This window comes from Mchenga conophoros, linkage group LG6 (assembly GCF_057382185.1).
Source record: "Mchenga conophoros isolate Kocher_MC1m ecotype Shallow Benthic linkage group LG6, M_conophoros_male_GT1.1, whole genome shotgun sequence".
NCBI lineage: Eukaryota > Metazoa > Chordata > Actinopteri > Cichliformes > Cichlidae > Mchenga > Mchenga conophoros.
Genome location: NC_140531.1, coordinates 43,637,189 through 43,661,239, shown reverse-complemented (window position 1 = coordinate 43,661,239; position 24,051 = coordinate 43,637,189). Strand labels below are relative to the sequence as shown.

Genomic DNA, 24,051 nt, shown 5'->3' with positions numbered 1-24,051 from the left:
ATAGGGAAGGTGATATAATCAGTTCTTATTTTTTCAATTTCTTCCCTTTGGAAATCTTTTAATATGTAATTACGTCTAAGTAAATTTGGAGAATAAAGACTCCTTAATGAAGATCTAAGAAACTTATTGTTGCATTTAACATCACAAAATCGAATACCATCTATATATAATTGCCTTAACTTGGGGGAGATGTCAGAATATATTATATCATTTACAACTATGTTTTTAAGTGACAATGGAATGGATTTTATAACCCGATTAAATTTACTTTTAGAACATTGGATATTAAACTTTTGGCAAAAATCTTGATGTCCTAGAACATGTCCTTCCTCATCTACAAAATGGGCAATTGCCCAAACACCTTTTGATAACCAATCTTGAATAAAAATAGATTTTCTGTTCATCAGTATATATCTATTGTTCCAAATTGGGCTATTATGTGGAGTGAAATTATGTTTAAATAACATTTTCCAATAAAGAAGGACCTGTTTATGGAATTCAGAGAGTTTAGCAGGTAGCTTAGTAATTTCAAAGTCACACTTTAGGAGAAAGTCGATACCCCCTAGTGTGTTAAAGACCTTACTTGGTATAAAAAACCAAATGGAGTGTGGATTATTTAGGAAGGATTTTAACCATTTAAGTTTCAAAACACCATTCATTATGTCAAAATCAATTGCGTTTCCACCGCCTTCAATGTATGGTTTAACCAAATCATCTTTAGATATATAATGGCACTTATTCCTCCAAATAAAATTAAAATTCAAGCTATTAATTGTTTTAATAACTTTATTCGATATTGATAAAGAGTAAGCTGGGTATATAAATCTAGATAAACTATCCATTTTGGTTAATAATATTCTTCCAAAAATTGTGATGTCTCTTTGTAACCACTTATTTAGGATTGTCTTACATTTGTCAACATTATCTAAAATATTTACTTTTTCTAAGACTTTGTGATCTTTTGAAATTGTGATGCCCAAATATTTTACCTCCCTCTTCACCTTTATATCGTACAGTAATTGTGAATTACACTCCTTTAATGCCAATAATTCACATTTATTTAAATTTAACTTTAAGCCTGAAGCTTTTGAGAATGTAGTGATTATTTGTTTTACCAGGGGAATCTGATGTTCATTTTTTAAGAAAAGAGTAGTGTCATCCGCAAGTTGACTAATTATTAAAGAATTGTCCATAATCTCAATTCCGGCAACGCTGCTGTTTTTAATTAGAATTGCGAGCATCTCCACAACCATTATGAACAACAACGGAGAGCTTCCACACCCTTGCCTAATTCCTCTTTTGACGCCAAATCTTTTACCAGTGCCATAGCCTAATGACACAGAGCTATTTATATCATTATACAGTATATCTATTATCTTCCTAAATTTATCCCCAAATCCAAATCGAGTTAGTGTTTCTAAAATAAAAGGATGTTCTACTGAATCGAAAGCTTTATAAAAGTCCAAGAAAAGAATAAAACTGTCATCACTAATCAGATCATTGTAGTCCAGTAAGTCTAAAACCAATCTGATATTATTATGAATGTTCCTGTCTTTCAAAAACCCTGATTGTGTCTCACTAATTATACTTGAAACCCCTTGTTTGAGCCTTGTTGCAACTGAGCTAGAGAAAATTTTATAATCTGTATTTAATAAAGTTATGGGCCTTAAGTTATCCAATTGTCGTTTATCTTTGTTTGGTTTAGGAATTAATGTAATTAATCCTTGTTTCATGCTAGACATCAATTCTCCCTTTTCAATACTGGCCAGTATAGCTTTGAATAAAATTTCCCGTAAGTCTTCCCAAAAAAATTGGAAGAAATTAACTGTCAGCCCATCTGGACCAGGGGATTTATTAAGTGCCATTTTCTTAACAGATGCATCTAACTCTTCAATTCTGAAGTCAGATTCACATAATTCCTTAAATGATTCATCAATTTTAGGGATCAGATTATCTATTTGATCAAAAAAGACATCACAATCTGCTTGGGAGAACTATGAGGAGTATAAATTGGAATAGAATGTATAAGTTTCATTCTCCAAAATTTTAGGGTCGTCACATTCAATGCCATCAATTAACAGAGAAGATATAAAATTTCTTTTCTGTCTGCTCTTTTCTAAATTAAAAAAATATGAGGAATTTCTTTCCCCCTCCTCAATCCACTTGGCCCGTGAACGCACAAAAGCTCCTTCTGCTTTATTTAGGTAGAGCTGATCTAATTTAGTTTGCAACTCCATAAGTTTACTCCTTTCTTGGGTATTTAGATCATCTTTACTACAGCAATAAGTAATTTCTTGGAATAATTTACATTCATATTCTCTTTGCTTTTGACTTATGTTTTTACTGAATTGAATACTAAATTCTCTAATTTTGAATTTAATGAATTCCCATTTATTGATATATCCTACAATTAGATGATCAGCCATAATATCTTTTATAATTTTTTTGACTATGTTGCAGTAGTCTTCATTTTGTAAAAGTCTGGCATTGAACTTCCAATAAGTTCTTTTATTTGATTGTCTAATTTCCGATTCTAAGCACAGTTCAATAAAGCAATGATCAGATAGAGGTGCATTTGACATTGCAACTTTTACAGTGTGGCTAAGAATGATGTCACTTCCTAGCCAATAGTCTATTCTAGATTTACAAGCTCCATTTGGTTTAAACCAGGAAAAGCTCTTAATTTCTGGATTTCTTACTCTCCAAATATCTGTCAAGTTGTTATTAATCAAAAATTCTATAATTAGGTTATTTTTTTGTGGTCTACCTGTCCTTGAGGGCCATCTATCAGTCCATTCATCGGGAGTCATATTCCAATCACCACCCATTAAAATGTATTCTGTAGGGTATCGACCTTTAAGTTCAAAAATATTTGAAGTTATATCTTCTAACATAATTTTATTCTGACTTTCATTATTATATCCATAAACGTTGACTAAAATGAAAAACAAACTTTCAACTCTCATTACAGCAATGACCATTCAAGTCAGTTCGTTGTATTACAAGATCCCCGGGAAAGTTATTGAATAAAATTGCTACACCCCCCGACCTCGTTGAGCCATGGCTAAACAGGATTTTGCTGCCCCATTGGTTTGACCAAAAAGATACATCACTATCAGATGAATGAGTCTCTTGTAGAAAAATACAGTTTGATTTTTTACCTTTGCAGTACAAAAATAAGGCTTTTCTTTTAACAGATTCTCTTAAACCCCTAACATTTAAAGAACCAAAACAAATGTTAACATTCAACATGAACTATAGACAGAATATCACTCACCACGTGAGAAAAAGAAGAAAAAAAAGTACTAAATGCTGAGCTCCTCAGACCGCGAACAAGTTTCCACTATTTCAGTTTTTGTCATTTTTAGTTCTCCTGTCTTTCCTCAACTTTGCGTCCATCAATGAAGGCATGTGGACCACGACAGTAGGCCCGTTTACCCGCACGTCTTGCTTCCTCCACCAGAGGCCATAGGCGCTGTCGATCTTGTATGTCCTCCTGCGGCAACATCTCTGCGAAGCTGATGCCTTCTTGCTTGCAGGTTGAAGAGTCTTTGGTGCGCCTCCACAATTCTTCTTCAATTCGCCTCTGTGTGAATAGAATAATGATGTTTCTGTTTCTGCCATCAACTCGTTTCCCTAAGCGGTGGACAATATCAACGGCCTCTTCTAAGTTCAAGTCAGGGGCAATCTTCTGAAGCGTTTGCAAAACCTTCACTCTAATGTTTTCATCTTTGTCTTCCTTCACCCCTTTCAGCTTTAAGCACCACCTCATTCGGTAGCGCTCTTGTTCTCTCACTCTTCTTTTCAAGTCTTCATTTTCTTTAAGCAGCTGTTCATTCGCATTTGCCAGTTTAACAACTTTCAGTTTGCAATCAACTATCTCTGCAGCATTAAACTCTACAGCCTTAGCCAAGCTGGCAACCATAGCTGCACTTTGTTTGTTTTGTTCCTTGATATCCTCCAGTTGTGCTTCAAATTTTTTGTCAAGTCCCATAATGGCTTCAAAAATAGTTTTATTGGAGATATCATCTTCCTTCTCTGAAGATTGTGTTCTTTTCTCCTCTGGCGGTTGTTTTGAAGGAGTTGGCGGCGCCGAGTCTGTTCCCCGTTCTCGCTTGTTTAGGCCCACGTTGGCAGCTTCAGTGCTAGCATAGCCATGGTCACTGACTTTAGCATGCGACGACGTCTTAACAATGGGGTTTGACGGCACAAATTGCAGCTTTGCATTCTTAATAACCTTTTGGGCATCCATAGTTATAGTTCGAGTGGAAAGAGAATAAAGTTACTTAGTAAATTTTGCGGTCTTTCGGAGCTCCTGAAAAAACACGACTGTTCAAGCCGCCATCTTGGTGCCTCCCCCGCCATGTCGACAAGTGAGGACTAAAAATAGGGCTTTGGAGTTGACGTCACGCCGCAATGCATTATGGGAGCGCAGCGCCATTTTCGGGGTCTACGAATCAAACACAACACACTGTGTTGGAACAACGACTACAAGAAAGATGCTTAAAAGCAGCTCAAAAGAGAATGAACTGTATAGAGACCGATTTCATCCAGAGGCGAAGCGGCGGTACTTGCAGAAAATAGCGTGCATTGGAAATGTGGACCCGTATGAAATACGGCCGTGGAGTAGAAACCCTGAAGACCAACCGCTACTGACGTAGCCTGACATATTTTCGTACCTTGTCTGTGGAGTCAGCACGTACAAGTCGTCATTCAAGCAAAGGTAAGTCAGCTCGAGTACTGCGAGTGAAATGCGTTTGATTTCCCTGCAAACATTCAGATTAGTGCAGCATAAATTCATTCATGAGGGGAAATTACAGTGAGAACATGTGGAGGCTGTTAGAGGGATAACAGTGAGTTCAGTGCATTGATGTGACACTGTCCTGAAGGATTGTTATTCTTTATGGTTAAAGAAATTGCACTAATTTATTCATATTTATTATAAATAATCCTAATTAAACATCTTGCTTCCATGTTTGTATCTTGTGTAACTAAAAATACAATTTATTTTAATTTTATATATTGATCAATGACCTGCAGAATCTCCTTATCATATTAAGTGATTCATAATTGTCACTTTATGCTTTCTCCATCTCTACAGTGATGACATCCTTGCATTACCGGTACATACTTTAGGTTCATTTTCTGCAGGCAGATTTACACTATAACATGCAGCGTTCTATAGATGGACACATAAAGAAATGAAAAATGACATGTATGTGCTAACTTTCTAAACACTTTGTTACATTTATGATAAAGTAGATAAAACACATTTACGTCGGCCTTGGCTCATAGTTCTTGTCTTTAAATGAACTTTGTCTGTGTGTGTTTCAGGTCCTGCACTCTCAAAGACTGAATGAACCAGCATTGCAGCGATGGGTCACCGTGAGCATCACAGGGAAGGTTGAAGCCGCCCACTGCACCTGTATGGCCGGAGTCGCAGAGACCTGCAGCCATGTCGCTGCTCTTCTGTTTAATGTAGAAGCAACAGTGTTGATCCGTGGCACAAGGACTGTTACAGATGAACCTGCATTCTGGGTTTTGCTGGGTAATGTGACCAAGATACAGCCAGAGGTTGGCCATAAGATAGACTTCTCCTCTTCAGCTGCCCAAAAAAAAGGCTCTTGATCAAAACCTAAACAGACCATCTGTAGTGACGGGGAAAAGGAGCTGTCCTCAAAACAGAAAAATCCCACCTGCTACTGTGGAGGAGTTGTCACTGCTATTGGATACTTTGCTGGAACACAGTAAAGCTGTGGGTTGTGGGAATGACCCATAATGTTTTATCTAGGGGTCTAGATTTATGCCTGTAGTGCACTGCCGTGTAAATAATTTGCATTTACTGAATATATACTGACTGAGTCCCACTGTTCAAAAGTTGAATAAAGAAACAAACTAATTTTTGCCTCTTTTTTTTTTTATTAAAACCACTTTATAGAACATCACATCAGTTGCAATGATGATGTCATTTATAGTTTACAAATGACAAAATGTTTACACAAAATCATGAGTGTTTACATGACATCACCCACTACTAACATTATTTACTGTATCTTTTGAAAAAATACAGCGATTTTAACAGCACAAGACTTAAGAATATTTAACAGGAGCAGGTTTCATTCTTCTCTGGTTTTATTATCACACTGTTCACCAAACACAGCAAACCTTCACCATCTTATCCAGGAGGGTCACCTCTTCACCCTCACATGGAAGAAGTAATCTGATTGGCATGGTGGTATGTTTGCAGCAGGTCCCTCGTGTAGCGCTGGAACCCAGTCACGATGTTTCATCCATTTCATGGGCTGGTTTGCTGCAATAATGCCAAATAATTAGCAACTCTATAGATAGAAGGTAGTTCTGCAAAATCACTCAGTAGGATGTTTGTTCTAATTTGCTATGAGCTCAGAGCGCATAGAAAATAAAACTAATAGGCTATAAAGAGTGATATGAACATATTTAGAACTTACCGGAATGAAAATGTCTGGAGCACCAACAGATATTTGGAGATGGAAGAGAACTGCACGTCAGCTCGTCTCACAGCTGCTATCCAGGCTGGACGCCTTCGTTTGGTAACATCGATACACGAGCTGCTCATGTTGCTTCCAGGTTGGGAAAGAATGAAAAGATAAACCATTTTCAACCTTATTCTCTTGCCGGTCGTGTGATCGAACATTGCAGCCGACCACACAGCAAATACGAACCGTGGCTGTTGTGTGTGACTTCGCTCCCTTTTCACTTGCGCTAGACCCCCAAAATGGCGGATCGGGCCAAAATCCTTTCCACGCCCACCCCCCGTGACATCACGCTCCAAAGCCCTATAACTAACAAGATTCCAAATTCAACAAAAAAAATGAAATATGAAACAAAAATATTCAAAATTTATCAAAGAATAAATAAATACAAAACAAAAAATAACACCAAAATATCAAAAAGTACACAAAATCTTAATGTACAAAAGAAAATCTCTCGGTCCCACAGGTCTTTCCTCCCCACTGCTGTCAGACTCCACAACAAAGACTTGATCAAACACATCCACACATGTGCAATAACACTATGTGCAATACTCTTTTTGGCATCATTGTATTATACTCAGTTGTATATAGCATTTGTATTCTATTTTATTCGATTGTATAGAGTATTTTATTTTTATTTTATTCTATTGTGTACAGTATCTCATAGATATATTATTCCAGTGTTTTTTTTCTAATTTTTCTATGCAACTTTGCACTGTCCACTGCTGTAACAAACACATTTCCCACATGTGGGACTAATCTATGTTATCTAATCTTAAAAATCATTTTTAGATATGTGTGTATCAGACATAAAACGAGCTAGCCCCTGCTGCACAAAGACTCACACAACCATCAGCCCCGTGGAAACAGAAATGTCGACCAACTGGAAGATGAATCAGGACCTCAGGATCATTTACAGCAATGACTGTTCTGACTTCCTGATACACACTAATATTTTCCACAGATCCAAAGATCTCTCTGTTTCACCGGCAGCACTGAGCTGCACCCATAACCTGATGGAGAGATTATATATTATCTAACCCGGCAACACCTTGGTTTCTGGAATAGCTGTTTAACCTACTGCTACCATGATCTGACTGGATGGCTGGATTTAGACAATAAATGGGGATATTTTAACCCTTTGGCGTCCACAGGCAGCTGTAAAGGAGTGGTGGGTTTTCAAAATAGCTTTGAGCTTAAGGCTGCTCTCACTGGAACAGTAAATGGACTGGTTCTTATATGGTGCTTTTCTAGTCTGAGCACTCAAAGCACTTCACACAGCTTGCCTCATTCTTCACACAAGCACTTTTTTCTGTGCTCTTTCTATCTGACATTCGCACACATTCATTTGAGTGACTTCAGGTCAGTATCTCATCCAAGGATACCTGACATCTGATACCCACCCACCTTCCAGATTAGCAGGTGACCTGCTCTACCACCTGAGCCACAGCCACCCCAGTGAAGCCAGAAGAGGACGGAACAGGGACTGTGCTGACCCCCAAAGAGCTGAGTGGAAATAAAGGCTCTCATGTTTTCTGAGAGGCTGCTGAAGATTTTAGGGAACTTTTAATGAAGTTTTCAACATAAACTGAAGATGGTCACTCTAAGCACAGTCTCTTTGTCATTGTGATAATAAGCAGCCGAGTCCCTGCATATTTAAACAATGTTAACATCTCTGTGATGGCGCACCTTGTTCTTATAAGCGTTCTGGGCAGACTCAGAGCTCTCAGACCTCTCTCCAGTTTCCTGATTCTTTAGTTTTGTCACCTTCATGTTCGACGGAGCTTGGAAAGAAAAGCGTCTGGACTTCTTTAAGTTGCTTGAAGACGTTTCACCTCTCAGCCGAGAAGCTTCTTCTGTTCTAAGAGTCAAATGGTGGAGAGTCCCAGATTTAAACCCAGTGGGAGTTTCCCCCCACAGAGGGACAAAAGGACCCCCTGATGATCCTCTAATCACATGAGCCAAGGTATAAAAACGGGTGTGGGTCCCAATCAGCCAGGGTTTTGGGGGAGCTCATTGTGAAACCTATCGTGTGATTTCCTGAGGTCAGATGGCCCAGGATGTGAGTGGGCGTTAAGGCGTCTGGGAAGGATCTCAAAACTGGATTATAGATGGCAGAGAGTTGGTGTCGTAAGCCCCGCCTCTGTTCAAAGATGGTCACTCACAGTGGACATAGATGGCTTCTTTCACTCCTCTTTCAAAACATCTGTCCTCTCTGTCCAAAATGTGAACATTGGCATCCTTGAAAGAGTGACCTTTGACCTTTAGATGCAGATGGACTGCTGAGTCTTGTCCCGTGGAGGTGGCTCTTCTATGTTGTGCCATGCGCTTGTGAAGTGGCTGTTTGGTCTCGCCGATGAATGGAGGTGAAACGTCTTCAAGCAACTTAAAGAAGTCCAGACGCTTTTCTTTCCAAGCTCCTTCGACTGCAATGACCTGGATGACTGAGAACCTTCACAGACATACGTCTCCCTCATGGTTTGAGCTCCTGTTTCTGGGTTTCAGTGGTTCTTCTTCATGGTCACAAGTCACCGTTTCCCTCCGAGTTGTGCTGAACTGCTTCATAGCATCTGATGGTGCTGGAAGAAACTTTATTGAAATGTTCTTCAGTGACAAACATTTAGATTCGCTCAGGGCCAGGCTGGGTCAGGTACCTTTTAGAAAATAAGAAACCTGTACACGTGAGAACATCAGCTCTTCCAACTACCCGGGTCACACGGTTCATGTTACAGGGGAATGACAGACTTTTCTGAGCAGCAGCACATGTGACTGTCTCCACCGGGTACCTTCTAACTCACCTGGTAACTGGATCCAGTCCACGTGAGTTGTGCTGCCCTGATGTGCTCAGTGAAGCCTGCGCCTCTTCATTATGTGATGTTATCAGAACCACAATAACACGCCTCACACACATTTAACAAATATTTAATTCTCAGATATAAATACATCCAACAAATGCTGACAGATCTTCCACAGGAGCAGCTACAGGTGACGAGTCCCATCATGTTTACACCATGTATTTACAGCTGTGTCCAGCAGGGGGCAGCAAAGGTTCCATGAGGGGACAGTGGAGCTATGATGGGGTATCAGGAGGAACATGGGAGCTTTCAGTGTGGAATCTACAGGTTAAAGGTCGATAGTGATGGTGAGTCACCGTTTCACTCTGCGTGTCGGCTTGAAATTAAATAAAGTTCTGACTTTGAGCCGCATACAAACATTTCATCCACCGTCATTCTCCCTCAGGAGCCTAAAGACCTCGATGGGTCCGTCCCCCTGATACTCCTCCTCACGCTGATCATCAGCCCTCCTCCTGATGATGGGAAGGATGCTGTGGACATTCTCAGTTTGGTGTCTGCAGCTGGTGGATGAATGTTTGTAATTCCAGATGTTTTTGAAAGCTCAGAACCTGAACTTCAAACGTCCGATTCTGCTCGTACAGGGGGGTCACGAGAAGGCATCGGGGCTTCCGATAGGCTGATGCAGAGTCTCAGAGGCTGATACCTGAAAAAGCTTAAACATAAATGGTGTCATACCCTGTTTACAGAGGAGTCGGTGTCAGAGGTTAAAGGTCAACTCCTTTGTTTGATAACAGAGCGGCAGCACTGATACCTGGATCATCTGTCAGTGCGTTCCCTCCTGCGGGAAGCCTGAAGTCAGCGAGCAGCACCTGCTCAGCGTCGCAGAGTAAAGGGTTCAGTCTGTGGCTCAGCTCGCAGCTGAAAGCACATTTATATACACATCTGTGAGCGGCCGCCGCCATCCAAACCTGCAGCACGCCACCTGGTCACGTGACGCTCTGCAGCTCAGACTCTGATCCATCAGGCGGGATTCACACCTATCACGTTTTGAACTGGCTTGTGGATCCAAGCTGAACAAGAACAATCAGCTTTGCTTGTCTGTAATTGGCTGTCATCACTAAGAAGGCCACACCCGAACATCAAATGCCTAAGCAACGTGTGAACCCCGCATGACTGGATAACACTCACCTGAGCTCAGAGCGCTTGCGTGCACCTGAAGCTCCGCCCAACTGACTGATCGGAGCACAGCGCTCCGAAACATCCGCATGGGAAGGCTCCATGAAGATCACACCTGCAGCAGGTTTGGATCCCAGCGCACACCTGTGTGTGTGTGTGTGTGTGTGTGTGTGTTTCCTGTTATTGCTCCTGATGGGGACCCAGCTGCAGCAGCTTTGTGACCTGCCTCAGTTCAGGTGACCTTCACACCGATGAAGCTTCTGATTGGACGATGGGACAGCAGAAAGAAAACGGTGAGTCAGAGCTGACTGACAGACGGCTGCTGAGACCTGGCCACCTGTCTGACTCTCAACTGGGCTTTACATGTTTGATGTCAGGTAAGTACAGATGACTCACCTGATTGACCAACAGCTAATTTATCTTTTATTAACTTGATCACTGATGGTACCTTTGGCCACACCGCTGCAGAGATGGATCACAGGAACCAGGCGAGGCTCAGAGTGCACGCTGAGGTGACCTGAGCTGGGTCCAAATCAGGAGCACGAACAGGTGCGCAGCTCCGTCTGCAGTCCGAGGCCCCTCCTATTACGGAACCGGCCAAAAATACACCTTTTGTCGTCCGAGAATCATCCTCTTCCTCGCCTCAGACGGAGGACTCATGGGCGGTTTTGGACCGCAGTGCTCCGGCCCGGCTCAGGAAGGGGAAGGTGGTGCCGAGGCAGCCAGACGCTACAGTGAGACCCAGACTGGCCCAGGCGCAGCAGATGGACCAGCCATAACCGTGATCCACGTCAGCCGGCAGGCCGTAGATGAAGGGCGGGTTTCTGGAGAGGTCATAGGTCACGCTGGCTGCATACGTGCACAGGGAGATGGTGCAGAAGATCCCTGAGAACGAATCAGAGACCAGATCAGACTGACACCTGAACCTGTGCTGGCTGTAATTGGCTGAGACCTGCAGGTGCATTACCAACAGGTAAAATATGAACCCTCTGACTGTCAACACAACCTGGTCTATAAGTGATGACGTATGAATCCTGCCTCCAGGTCCGAACTAGTCTGTGTTTACTAAGGCTGTTGTGTTTTTAACATGTTTTGTATCTTGTTCTATTTAATCTCAATAAACCCCTAAAAACATCCCTGTCGGCCTCTCTCTGTTTTTATCACCACTGTAATTCATTGTTATCAGGATGTCCAAAAAACTCACTGAAAAGCCTTCAGCTGATCCAAAATGCTGCAGCAAGAGTCCTGACAGGGACTAGAAAGAGAGAGCATATTTCTCCTGTTTTGGCTTCCTGTTAAATCCTGCTCCTCACATACAAGGTCTTAAATAATCAGGCCCCATCTTATCTTAATGACCTTGTAGTACCATATCACCCTATTAGAGCACTTCGCTCTCGCTCTGCAGGCCTACTTGTTGTTCCTAGAGTATTTAAAAGTAGAATGGGAGGCAGAGCCTTCAGTTTTCAGGCCCCTCTTCTGTGGAACCAGCTTCCAGTTTGGATTCAGGAGACAGACACTATCTCTACTTTCAAGATCAGGCTTCAAACTTTCCTCTTTGCTAAAGCATATAGTTAGGGCTGGACCAGGTGACCCTGAATCCTCCCTTAGTTATGCTGCAATAGACGTAGGCTGCCGGGGATTCCCATGATGCATTGAGTTTTTCCTTTCCAGTCACCTTTCTCACTCACTATGTATTAACACACCTCTCTGCATTGAATCATATCTGTTATTAACCTCTGTGGGAGTTTTTCCTTCCCACTGTTGCCAAAGTGCTTTCTCATAGGGGGTCATATGATTGTTGGGTTTTTCTCTGTATCTATGAAGCGCCTTGAGGCGACTTATGTTGTGATTTGGTGCTATATAAATAAAATTGAATTGAATTGTTCATTTTAAAGCACAGTAATAAAAACCTTCCGATGTAACTACAGCCCAGCACATGCAGCAGTATATTAACCTCACATTGTGGATGGATTATCTCAGTTGTTCTCCTGCCTGAAGTTTGGTCCGTTTACAGCAGTGGTCCCCAACCCCCAGGCCCCGTTTGGTACTGGGGCGCGAGAGTTGAGGCTCGGGTGTGAAATTTATGGTTTTCAGGGTTGCTATCGTTAATTTGGTTTCCCTGGGTCTTTTCCCGTGTTGTAGTCGTGTGTCTTATTTTGAAAGAAATATGTACATGTTACCAAAGCAAACAGAGAGCATAAAGAGAGGTGGATGTTACTCTCAAGGTTGTTGGCACATTTCAGGAGGGCGCAGCTAATAAAGTTAAACAATTACACAGTGAATTCACGTTTATTGTTATTCTTACAAAATACCACAGTTTGTGTCTTTGTCGTTTCATTTTATTTTGTTGTATTTACCCGCCACACCTTAAAGGCCGGTCCATGAAAATAGTGTCGGACATTAAACCGTCTGTGGCACAGAAAGGGTTGGGGACCGCTGTTTCACAGCATCCTGCCATGTGTTGCATTTGTCCCTAACCATCGGGAACCCTCACGTTAACTTTTTTCCACTCGATAAAAGTTAACGTTATGTTATGCTAACATAGCTGTGTTGCTAGCAATCACGTAGCACATCATTATATAGCAGCTAGCCAAACTTCAGTAACCCTACAAACGTCACTGCTGTTTAGTTTTCTGTCTTCATTTATGTTGGAAGTGATAGCAGAGCTGTACGTTTGAATCTGTTTCAGAAATCTCTCAGTCAGAACATGCTATATCATGTTGAGGTGGAAGCTAGCGAGCTAACTTCCTGCTAACTTCTAACTCTGTTAAATTTCATAAATTCTGTTTTCATGGATGTTAAACCTAATTGTTACACCTGGTAAAGCAGCAACGCTGATCATTTTATTAAAGATGAAATAATTTAGACAGTTTTTAACTCTCAGTGATGCTGCAGTGATCGTTTGACTTTGGGCCCGGAAACGGCTCAAAGAGCAGAGAGGGAGCCTTCCTCAGTGTCAGTGCCTCAGTATTAGAAACAGGAGATACCGTGAGAAACATCCCTGTTAAGGTGAGTCTGTTCACTTTCGGGTAAAGGTAAGCCGTTATTCAGTGTTATTTATTTCAGTGTTTCACTTGTTTCTGAGCTTGTTTTATTCAACTTTAATGTCTCACTGGAGAGCTGTCACCACATCTGCAAATGAATCTTTCACTAACTTTATTCCCTGATGTAGAAACGTGCTGTCCTTCTTTTAACAGCTTACTCCGAATTAAAACAACGCCACCCCTCACCAACTATCTTGGCGTCACTGGTACCGCACTCTCCCGGTCCCCAACAGAACACAGTTCATTACCGTGGCAGACTCCGGCTCCACCTCAGCTCCAGGTAACCACGGTGTGCCCCAGGGTCCTGTGCTCGGACCCCTTTACTGCACCACCTATTCGCCCCTCCTTGGTCAGATCATCTGCCTCCAGGTCTCTGCTTGCTTTTCTATGCTGATGATACAAACCCTCCACCCTGCTCCCCCCACAGTCACTTGTCAATTAGAACATGGACGTAGACCAGCATTTTGTGGGAGAAACGTTTCATCATCATCCTGGTGACTTCTTCAGTCTCAGCTGACTGCAGGTTTCCCCAAGCTTACATTTGCATAATGACTGAAACCAGCCACTCAAGGAACAATGGGCTGGGAGGTCAGTTCCTTAATCTTAATTATGCAAATTCTCATGACTATTGATCAACAACCACTGATCAACCTGATCAAACCTTCAGGTAAGAAGTTATGACCTGCAGTCAATCTGGGTCAGATATAAACCAAGTTTAGTTTATTTTAGTTATGCTGACTTTTTACAGTCAGTTACAATAACTCGTACTGCGTACTAGCTAGCATGACGGAGTGTTTATACAGCTGGGTGGGAGCTTTGATGTTACTGATAGTGAACTTTATTTTATTCATAATGTTAGTTATTAGAGTTTCCAACCGTCCCGTACAAACGGAATTGTCTCGCATTCAGAGAAAATATTACGCGTTTGGTATTGAGCTGAAAAGAAACACAGTTTGTGCCGGACTTCAGCTACAATGAAAAAGACACAAAGCTGGAGTTATTCTGTGTTTGCTGCACAGCTGCCTCTTCTTTTCTCAGTCTCTCCCCTCTCTCTCCTGTTGCTACTTCAATCATGAAACTGATCAATGATCAGCTGATCGGCTTTTCTCTCTTGTTTGTTTATCGCTCACTTTGCGCCAGAAAGAAGAAACCAGCGGATGTCGTGCTAAACAACAGCAGCACGTTTAAGCTTGATCAGCTGTTGTTAGAATTTATTTAATATTACTTTCTAGTATCAGCTGATGTTTGCTGGAGCCACAGCTGTAAAGCTGCTGGTCATGATGTCGGTTTGGATATGTGGTGAGAGGGAAACATGAAGATGAAACCAGGAGACGTCCTTACTGAACCATCAGAGCTGAACAGGTGATGGAGAAACAGGTTTACCTTTTAGGTGACATGGATGAGTTGAAGTTATGAACTGTTTCTGAGAGACAAATAACACCAGGATCCTTTTCTATGTAGCTGACAGCTGGTAAACTTATTCTCATTTAAAATGTCTCACTTTTAATAAATGATGACCTGAATCTTACAACCAAAGTTTTTATTTGATGTAAAATGTATAGAGATCATACATATACCAACAAGACTGTACATCACTGTCACAACAGAGAGAGAGAGAAAGCGAGTTTTGAGATCTGAGAGATTTGTGACGTTTAGCGTGTTTGGAGTGTGTAGTTAATGTGTTGTCTTGTGTAGTTAGTGTGTAGTGTTGTGGATAGTTTTGTGTGTCAGAACAATGAGGCGGCTGCTGTCTCCAGGTAGAAACAGGAGTGATACACCTGCTGCTGTCAGACCTGCAGGCATCAGGCTGTGATGTTTCCTTTATAGTGGACAGAAATATTTGCAGTGGCACAAATAATTTGTGGCACCTTATTGAAGAACAGCTGATTGTTCTGTAAATAGTTTGAAATGGTTATTTAAAAAATCAAGGTAAATAGCTGCAAATAACTTTGTTTGCAAACTTGTGCATATGATTTTAAAATTGACCATTTCTATTTGCATTTAAAGTTATGAAATATGATTCAAGAAAATGTTTGTGGTTGTTACAGTAAAAAACTTTTCTACTCGAATTTGATGTTTTTTGAGTCTGATTTTAGACGTCAAAAGTGGTTAAAATGGCTGATTACACCCTGGACCCCAGAGGGTTAAATATTTTTTTAAAGTAACGGAATAGTTACTTTTCAAGTAATTAATTACTTTTAGAATCTTGTAACTCAGTTACTAACTCAGTTACTTTTTTAAAGAAGTAACTAGCAGTGTTGGTCAAGTTACTTGAAAAAAGTAATCAGTAACTAATTACTGATTACTTCCCCAAAAAAGTAATCCCGTTACTTTACTGATTACTTATTTTCAAAAGTAATTAATTACTTAGTTACTTTTTAAAAACACGATTTACAACCTGAAGAGGTGATAAAGCGATAGATCTTTCAGCCCAATTCTACTTTTTCTACATAATCCATCATACAAAATGTAATCAAATGGAAAAGTCTCTTTTTAAAACTTGTTTTATTAGTTTTAATCTTTTAACTTTATGCATCAAGCAAAAATTTAATTATCTGCAACATTCTCTGACTTGAATAAATTAGTTTAACATTTAAACCTATTTTCTGCACATTCCAGCACATAAAATAAAATATTTTGTGTGTTTACACTCAGTCTTTCAAATAGATGCAAGTAAAACACAGCAGAAAATAAATAAAGTCAAAGACTCAGCGGTCCTGTTGCTCTATTTTCACCTGTAAAGCAGGAGTGGGGCAGGCGGAGGTTTACCCTGGTGCAGGTGTGCCGCGGTCAGTGGAAGAATCCACGAGTTTCTCTGTGAGTTTCCCATTACGTCGTAGCTACTCGGTGCTTGTTGGAAGTTTAGGGGTTTTTTCGCTGTAAAAAGAAGTTTTCTTCCCACGCACAGCGGACACTAATGTTTTTGTCACTTTTTATGGAATCAAACTCAAAGTAAGGTCAGTACTTCCACGCTTTAAACGCTGCACGCTCATACTCTCTCCCACAATCGATATGTGATCCACTGTTGATCTGCACACAGCTGTTGTCACTAACGTCGCACTCGCTTACGTCACTGTCATGAGACATTCTCGCAAAAAATCACGGTTTTAGTAACGCAGCGTTCCTACGGGAAAGTAACGGTAATCTAATTACCGTTTTTGCAATAGTAATCCCTTACTTTACTCGTTACTTGAAAAAAGTAATCAGATTACAGTAACGCGTTACTGCCCATCTCTGGTAACTAGTAACTATAATTAATTATTTTTTCAAAGTAACTTGGCCAACACAGCTCACCACATGGCTGGATTACTGCAGTGGGTCCTGTTTGGGTTTGGAGAGGCTCCAGTATGCACTGAGCTCTGGGGACACGTCACCCCCACCCTCATCTCCACGGATTCCTGATGATCCTCATTCTCATTTATAAATGCCCGAGTCTGACTTGCTGCACCCTGAGCTTTACTCCATCACTGGAGTCCATCAGTAACCTTGTCAAAACTCACCTCAACAAAACCGTCCACCTCTAGCCTTCTTTTGTTTATTTACAGTCTTTGTAAACATCCTTGGGTTTCGTCACTAAGCAAATGTAAGTCATTACTCAGGGCAGGCAGGTTAATAAGGTTTACCAGTCTGCACTCGTAGGTTTAGAAGTTTATATGGCAGGAGTATGCACACCACACTGAAACGTTACAGTGTGGCGCTGTACACTGCCATGGAAACAAACACATCACCTTTTACTTGAATCTTTCTAAATGATTTCACGTTGATGCTCTGATAGCCGAGCCCACTCAAATCTCTCTGGTGATTTTTTTTGTCGGCACAATTCTATTTATAAAGTGCCAAATCACCACAGCTGCCTGAAGACGCTTTCTATGGTCAGATGAAGACAGTACTCGCTGTGAACCTCAGCTGCGACCAGCAGGGGGAGACACTGGGCTGCTGCACAGAGCAGGTGAGTTACCTGCCATGAGGAAGAGCAGCCCAGAGACGTGCTGCGTCAGGCTCTCCTCCCAGAAGAAGCCCACCGACGCCACAATGCTCCCGCACAGCAGGACGGCCGCCGCCATGCCCAGGAAGCCTGCCGTGATGCGCCGCAGGTCTGTGGACGCACACACACGCACGCACGCACACAGTGATCAGTGCAGGAAATGAAGGAACACAAAACATTGCCGTGGTAACCACTCCTTGGTACTGTTACATAAAACTGATGGTGTGTTTCCGTGGCAACAGTGACTGGCAGTGAGGTTGGCGGCGAGAACACAAGCCAATTACAGGAAGAGTTCAAAGATGGAGAGTGATCTATAATCTATAATCAGGGACGTGAGCAGTGAACAGGGCGCTGACGCGCTCGGTGATGTCACAGAGGTAAAATCCTGTGATGTGATTGGTGCTGAGGCAACTCCAAGCACACAGAGCGTTGGTGTAAAGAGAGCCGAGCGTCCAATCATAGCAACCTCGCTGAGCGGTCGTGTGACGCAGCGTCCAAGGTCGCAAGCATGTGCCCGGCAGGAAGCGGAGGATCACTTCTTCTTCTTCTTCTGTGAGACTGAAACACACACAGCTGACTGCTCTTAGGGTCACCTGCACAGGTGTGAAAACACCCACAGTCTGAGAAACACCGACTGACCCTGAACGCCACACTGAGGGAACACACACAGACACACACACACACACACACACAGACACACACACACAGACACACACACACACACACACAGACACACACACAGACACACACAGACACACACACACACACACACAGACACACACACACACACACACACACACACACACACAGACACACACACACACACACACAGACACACACACAGACACACACACACACACACACAGACACACACACACACACACACAGACACACACACACACACACACACACACATACAGACACACACACAGACTGAAGCTTGTCACACAGACGCTCCGTGTGGAGACGCGACTAAGACTCTGATGTGGTCATATAATCATTGTTAGTGATTACTGCTGTGTGTGTGTGTGTGTGTGTGTGTGTGTGTGTGTGTGTACTCACGCAGCAGGTGCCACTCGTCCTGCTGGATGGTCCTGGTCAGGTTCAAGGGGATGTTCCTCAGTCTGATTGGCTGAGAAAAGTGATACTTGACGGCGGTGCAGCGATCTGCAATGCCTGCAAAGTCACACAGGTGAGACACCTTTAAGATTCACGTACTGATGTACCTGAGCTGATAGCATCACCACACCTGCTGTTTCCAGACTAGAGCTGGGCGATAGAACGATAACGATATGTATCGCGATATAACTTTTACTCGATAGAGAAATTAAGCTATCGCGATAGACCTCGCCGCTCTTGTCCTCAAAAAAAAAAAAAAAAAAAGGTCAGCCAATCCAAATTAAGTAGCGCAGAGCCGAACCAATCACAGCCGCAGCGTCACGTCGCGTGACCTGTTACGTACAGCACAAGTGCCAAGCCGCACGTGTGTTTGTTTGGGAAGCAGCCAGCGGGTAATGGAGCCAGCGGGTAATGGAGGAAATGAGTGTGCCGACTAGAAAAATCAACCGAGCGTGACCGAAGAGAAAACAGATGATGGTTCCAATGCCGGAGAGATTGTCGAACGGAAGAGCCATAGAAGTTCCGTAGTGTGAAGGTATTTCGGCTATTTCAAGTCTGACAAAAAACAGAGTAGCGTGCACTGTAAATGTGCCGAAAGCAAGTCTGGAAATACAGTAAACTGGTGCACGCGTCACACTGTGCGCCACGTTATTGTTTCGGTGAAATGAATTTCTACAATATTGTTAATTCTACTCTCTGCAGTGTTTAAATGCTTACATATACACACAGTTACTGTCCCTCCACACATACGACTCGGTTCTGCTTCTGTGCCCCAGCTTTGTTTACTTTTTCCCACCGAGGCTTCTAGACTTCTGATTGGCCAACATTTCTGCACGGTTAGGAATCTAGCTCCACCTGCTGCTTTGGCATGTTCATAGCAGCGTTTTCCTTCATTTCTGCCTTTATGTGTGGACGGGATTATTTTTTAAAACGAAAACGGAAAATCTCCGTTTTCAAAAATACCCGTGTACGTGTGGACGTAGCCTCAGTCTCTGACTGGAAGCGCTGATTCATCATTCGGCTTTTGTCAGACTAAAGTAACTGTTAAAACTGTTTGAAAAGCTCAGCTATACAACAAGGAGAGATTGAGAATTTCCTTTTAGTTCTCAGTTTATTTGATATTGACAAAAGTTAGTCAGTTTTGTCTGATCTTCTGTAAAACAAACTAAGATTTATTTTTAGAATTAATATTTTGTTTCTAAGTGGAATTGACAATTTAGTCTGTTTCATTTGCCCTATTTTGAAACTTAAACGCTTTAGCGGCTGCCTTTTGTGTAGTTTGCAATATTTGCCTTTATTTATCTGAAAAAGTCTCATGTTCCTTAAGTACATCTACCCTGTTGAACTTATTATGGGAAATAAATATTTAAATAAAAACAAGCTGCTGATTATTTCACATTTTACTTGTGAGCAACGGCACATTTAAATCTTACAAATATAGTTATTTGGCTTATATCGTGATAGATATCGTTATCGCCTGAAATGAAAAAAACATATCGTGATATGAAAAAATCTCATATCGCCCAGCTCTATTCCAGACCCAAGCTGACAAAACGTAGCAAACCCACATTAAACATCCTCTCAGGTTACATGAGGGCGGGACTTCTATACATGCCAGACATCATCAGCATGGCGTCACATGATCGGTGTGTGTACATCCACAACTACACAACATGCACAACATCCTCCAACTGGGCCAACCAGGACTAACTAGGACTAACACTAACCAGGAGCAGGACAGCCGAGGACCAGAACTAACCAAACTGACCACGATAAGGACTAACAGGGACTAACCAGAACTCACTAGGATAAGGACTAGCCTGGCCCAGGACTAAGATCCGTGTGGACCCTGTGATGTGTGCCAGCTCTGAGCCGAGATGAACTCGATCCAGACATGACTGCAGTGCTTTGAGGTGACAGTTGTGATTTGGTGCTTTATAAATAAAGCTGAATTGAATTGGTTAGAGCAAACGGATGCCGACGCCATATAAACAGGAAGTACTGCTGCTTTTTGCTGGCCCTCCTCGCAGGTATCAATCGATCTAATTGGATCTGAGCTCCAGCCTAATGCAGTGTAATGATATGTAACATAATGTCGGCTGATGCAATTTGGAGTGCTCTGATCTGATGTGCGGTCCAGCTCCTCGCCGCTCGCCATCGCTGTGACCTCCAGCTCTCAGCTCGGCAGCCAGCCAGACTGCAGACACACACTCTGCAGAAACCGGGCCGGCGGCGTCCAAGCTCCTCTTGGGTCAGCACAAAAACGCAGCCCTACAAGTCCCACGATGCACCTCTCTCTGAACCTCACAGTTACTGCGGGGTTCAAGAGGGCGTAGCCTCACACTAATGGTGACCATGTGATTTATGCTACTACCTGCTGTGATGTCATCCAGTGTTAAACAACACCGGATCATCCGTGTGTGTGTGTGTGTGTGTGTGTGTGTGTGAGAGAGGGAGCAGGACGGTTACGTTTCTTCAATCATCCATCGGTAACTGATAGAACCATGTTTATGTATGACGTCATTATTGATCATGCGTGTGGTGAAACCATGAGGATTAAAAGACTTCAACGAACCTGCGAGTCTGCGTTGAGATACAGTGTGTGTGTGTGTGTGAGTGTGTGTGTGTGTGAGTGTGTGTGTGTGTGTGTGTGTGTGTGTGTGTGAGAGTGTGTGTGTGTGTGTGTGTGTGTGAGTGTGTGTGTGTGTGAGTGTGTGTGTGTATTTCTGTTCAGCTCCATGAAATCACTAACAATGTGCTCCTGTCACGCATTAACCTGCACACACACGCTGCCGTGTATATAAACACACACACTGAACATGTGTGTGTTTCTGCAGTCTGAACCCAGTCGATGAGTTAGCGTGTGTTAACCTGCACCGTTATTCTGCAGTGTGTGTGTGTGTTTCTGACCCCGGTCGATGAGCTTGTCGATGTCCGGGTCCAGCCCCTTGAAGTAGCACTTCCTCCACAGGCCGGAGTGGGTGGAGAACAGCGGCCTGCCGCACTCCGTCTCCAGGATGCCCATCCCCAGGATGGCCCGCCAGTTCTCCAGCAGCTCCTCCTCCCTGCTGCCCACATGCACGGGCTTCATGAGCGCCACGTCCCGGTGCCGGGGCCCGCTGTCCACCAGCGGTAGGTGGTAGATGGGCATCTCGCGGTTCTTCTGGTCGTTGGAGTCGGAGCCGTGCCGGTCGCAGTTCTCCTTGTGCCTGCGCGTGTCCGTCTCGTACCAGTGGTCGGTGGAGATGGCGGTGACGAGCAGCAGCAGCGACAGCACGCTGAGCGCGAGGCTCACCGCGGACACCGTCACCGTAGCCGGTCGGGCTCGCTCCATGGCCGGGACATGGACCGGGCTGGTCCCGGAGCCCCTGTCCGCTCGATTCCCGCCGCTGTTCCCGTTACTGGGCATCTTCTGCTGCCATCCTCCAGATCAGCCGTTCCCCGTTTGCCCTCGAGAGCGCGTTGTCATGCCGACTGACCGTCAGAGATGCGTCAAGGTGGAGGCAGGTAACCCCCTCAGAACCGGAAGTCCCCGGAGAGCGCCTTCAGAATAAAACGTTTGTCTCCGCAGGAGGAGGACAATAATAATAATGACGATGAAAATGTTGAAAATAATAATAACAACAACCAGGCTAAAATGTTAAACAGCGGAAAGCTTTGTCTGAGACGGTCAGCTGCTGCAACATGCAGAAATATTCAAAGTGACAATATAAATAAAATATACGAAGGGGATAAATAGAATAAATAGGAATAAAAATAAAAATAAAAATACAAGATTCATCTGTCCGTGATGCTGCTTCAGCGTGCAGCGGTTTAGGAGCTTAACGTTCTGCCTTCAAAAGTTCATTTTGCTCGTTTTAACAGAATGAAAACAGCCGATTCTTGTATTTGCTCCTGCACTTTACGCCTATCACTCACGTCAAACTGTCACCAAAACTTTATTTTGAAAGTACAAGCCGGAAACGCTTAGAGTTGCGGGTTTTGTTGTCCTGCAGCTCAGCGCACATGAACGCATGATGAACACATGAAGCTCCTCCCTGATCGACTCGTTTCTGCGGCTTTCAGGTACACCGCTCTTTGCCGCGGAAACGTTGCCATAGAAACAGCATCAGCAGGTTTATGTTTTAGGACGGAGTGAAAACGATCCGAAGCGCAGTACAGAGTTTTACATTGAAATCAGACAGGAAGCATCGTGTGACGTCACGGCAGGGGCCTGACTGCTGAGCTGGGTGCGGACTGATCAGAGGTATTGATCAGGATGTTTCTCCTGAGGCGTTCACTGACCTCAACTCTGTTGCTGGGCTCCATGCTGCGTTCAGAGTCCGCCCACAGCGTCAGACCGCTCTGAAAGGACGAGAGGTCACATGTACCAGAGATACCTTCTGTGAACGGTGCTCGGTGACAGTGGGGAGGAAGAACGACCTCTAAACAGGAAGACATGCCGAGCACGATCAGGGTGGAGAGAGAGATGCAAACAAACTCCAGCAGCTTTGTCCTCTTTTTTTTTTCTTGCAAATATTTTTATTAAAAAAAGAAAACAACACAGTACTTGCACTTACCAAAATACAATTAACCTTTCTTCATTTTCCTAAGTAAATATACTTATATATGAGAAAAACAACAAAACAAAAACACACTCTAAAACAAAGAAGATTATCAGCATACAGAGAGGTCTCCAAAGGTTGATTCTGTTCATCTGAACGTTTTCAGTGGGAGAAACGTTTCGTCATCATCAGGTGACGTCTTCAATCTTATCAACAGGACATTTGCATAATGACTGGGAGGTCCTTAATCTTAATTATGCAAATTCTCATGACCATTGATCAATGGCCATGAGTCCCACTCACAGAGAGTTGGGGAATGGCTGCAATCACATCATTGTAAGATGGTGACAGATGTACCCTTAGGCCCCTCCTCGATTCAGAGATGGTCTTTCCCTTTTCATGTAAATGGCCTTCTTGACTCCGCCCTCAAACCAGTGCTCCTCCCTGTCCAGGATGTGAACATCCTCATCATTGAAAGATGAGGATGTTCAGTGGGCTGGTTTCAGTCTTTGTGCAAATGTCCTGTTTAGAAGATTGAAACCTGCAGACAGCTGAGACTGAAGACGTCACCTGGATGATGATGAAATGTTTCTCCCACAAAATGCTACGTCCAGATGAACAGAATCAACTTTTGGAGATTTACTTACCTGGATATTGAGCATGCATCAAGACTTTTACAGACAGGGTTTTATGGGTAAAGAGGAATAGAGCAAAGCTGGTATAGAAGTCCCCTTACATGATGATAGCTCCAGTTTACACCACGAGGAACCAGAAGATTTTAGCCAGTAGTGACGTTCCTTCGCTTGCCTTTGATTGGGAAGATTTTCTCACAGCTCCTTGTAGAGGAGAACTCCTTCAGGGTTCTCCTCTGGCTTT

General features: G+C 43.0%; 1 protein-coding gene and 1 long non-coding RNA gene across 11 annotated transcripts; one reads left to right on the top strand and one right to left on the bottom strand.

Moving 5' to 3' along the window:
- The first annotated feature begins 4,474 nt into the window (after nt 1-4,474).
- On the top strand, nt 4,475-5,899 carry LOC146573458 (uncharacterized). The gene is made up of 2 exons (XR_014892945.1): nt 4,475-4,723; nt 5,335-5,899. It is a non-coding gene; the product is annotated as an uncharacterized LOC146573458 (long non-coding RNA).
- A 3,519-nt stretch (nt 5,900-9,418) lies between these two features.
- tmem178a (transmembrane protein 178a) lies at nt 9,419-22,421 on the bottom strand. 10 transcript variants are annotated; one of them, XR_014892841.1, is made up of 6 exons: nt 21,542-22,421; nt 18,575-18,688; nt 17,486-17,623; nt 11,093-11,368; nt 10,119-10,225; nt 9,419-10,019 (listed from the first exon to the last, which is right to left on the bottom strand). XR_014892841.1 is itself a non-coding variant. In XM_085278335.1 (5 exons), exons 1-4 carry the CDS (start codon nt 22,038-22,040, stop codon nt 11,127-11,129), a joined length of 993 nt encoding a protein of 330 aa, XP_085134461.1. In that variant the 5' UTR covers nt 22,041-22,421; the 3' UTR covers nt 9,419-10,225; nt 11,093-11,126. The 10 variants fall into 10 exon arrangements, 2 of the variants coding, with proteins under 2 accessions (XP_085134461.1, XP_085134460.1); XR_014892838.1 differs by having other exon boundaries at nt 10,496-11,368; nt 21,542-22,418; XR_014892840.1 differs by having other exon boundaries at nt 10,932-11,368; nt 21,542-22,418.
- Between the last annotated feature and the right edge of the window lie 1,630 nt (nt 22,422-24,051).

Bases quoted from the DNA above. Each gene is read 5' to 3' on its own strand.
- tmem178a (XM_085278335.1), bottom strand. From the start codon at position 22,040: ATGCCCAGTAACGGGAACAGCGGCGGGAATCGAGCGGACAGGGGCTCC. The intron at 18,689-21,541 runs GTCAGAAACACA...GTGACTTTGCAG, and splicing joins CGACAAGCTCATCGACCGGG to GCATTGCAGATCGCTGCACC. The intron at 17,624-18,574 runs GTGAGTACACAC...GTGCGTCCACAG, and splicing joins GGACGAGTGGCACCTGCTGC to ACCTGCGGCGCATCACGGCA.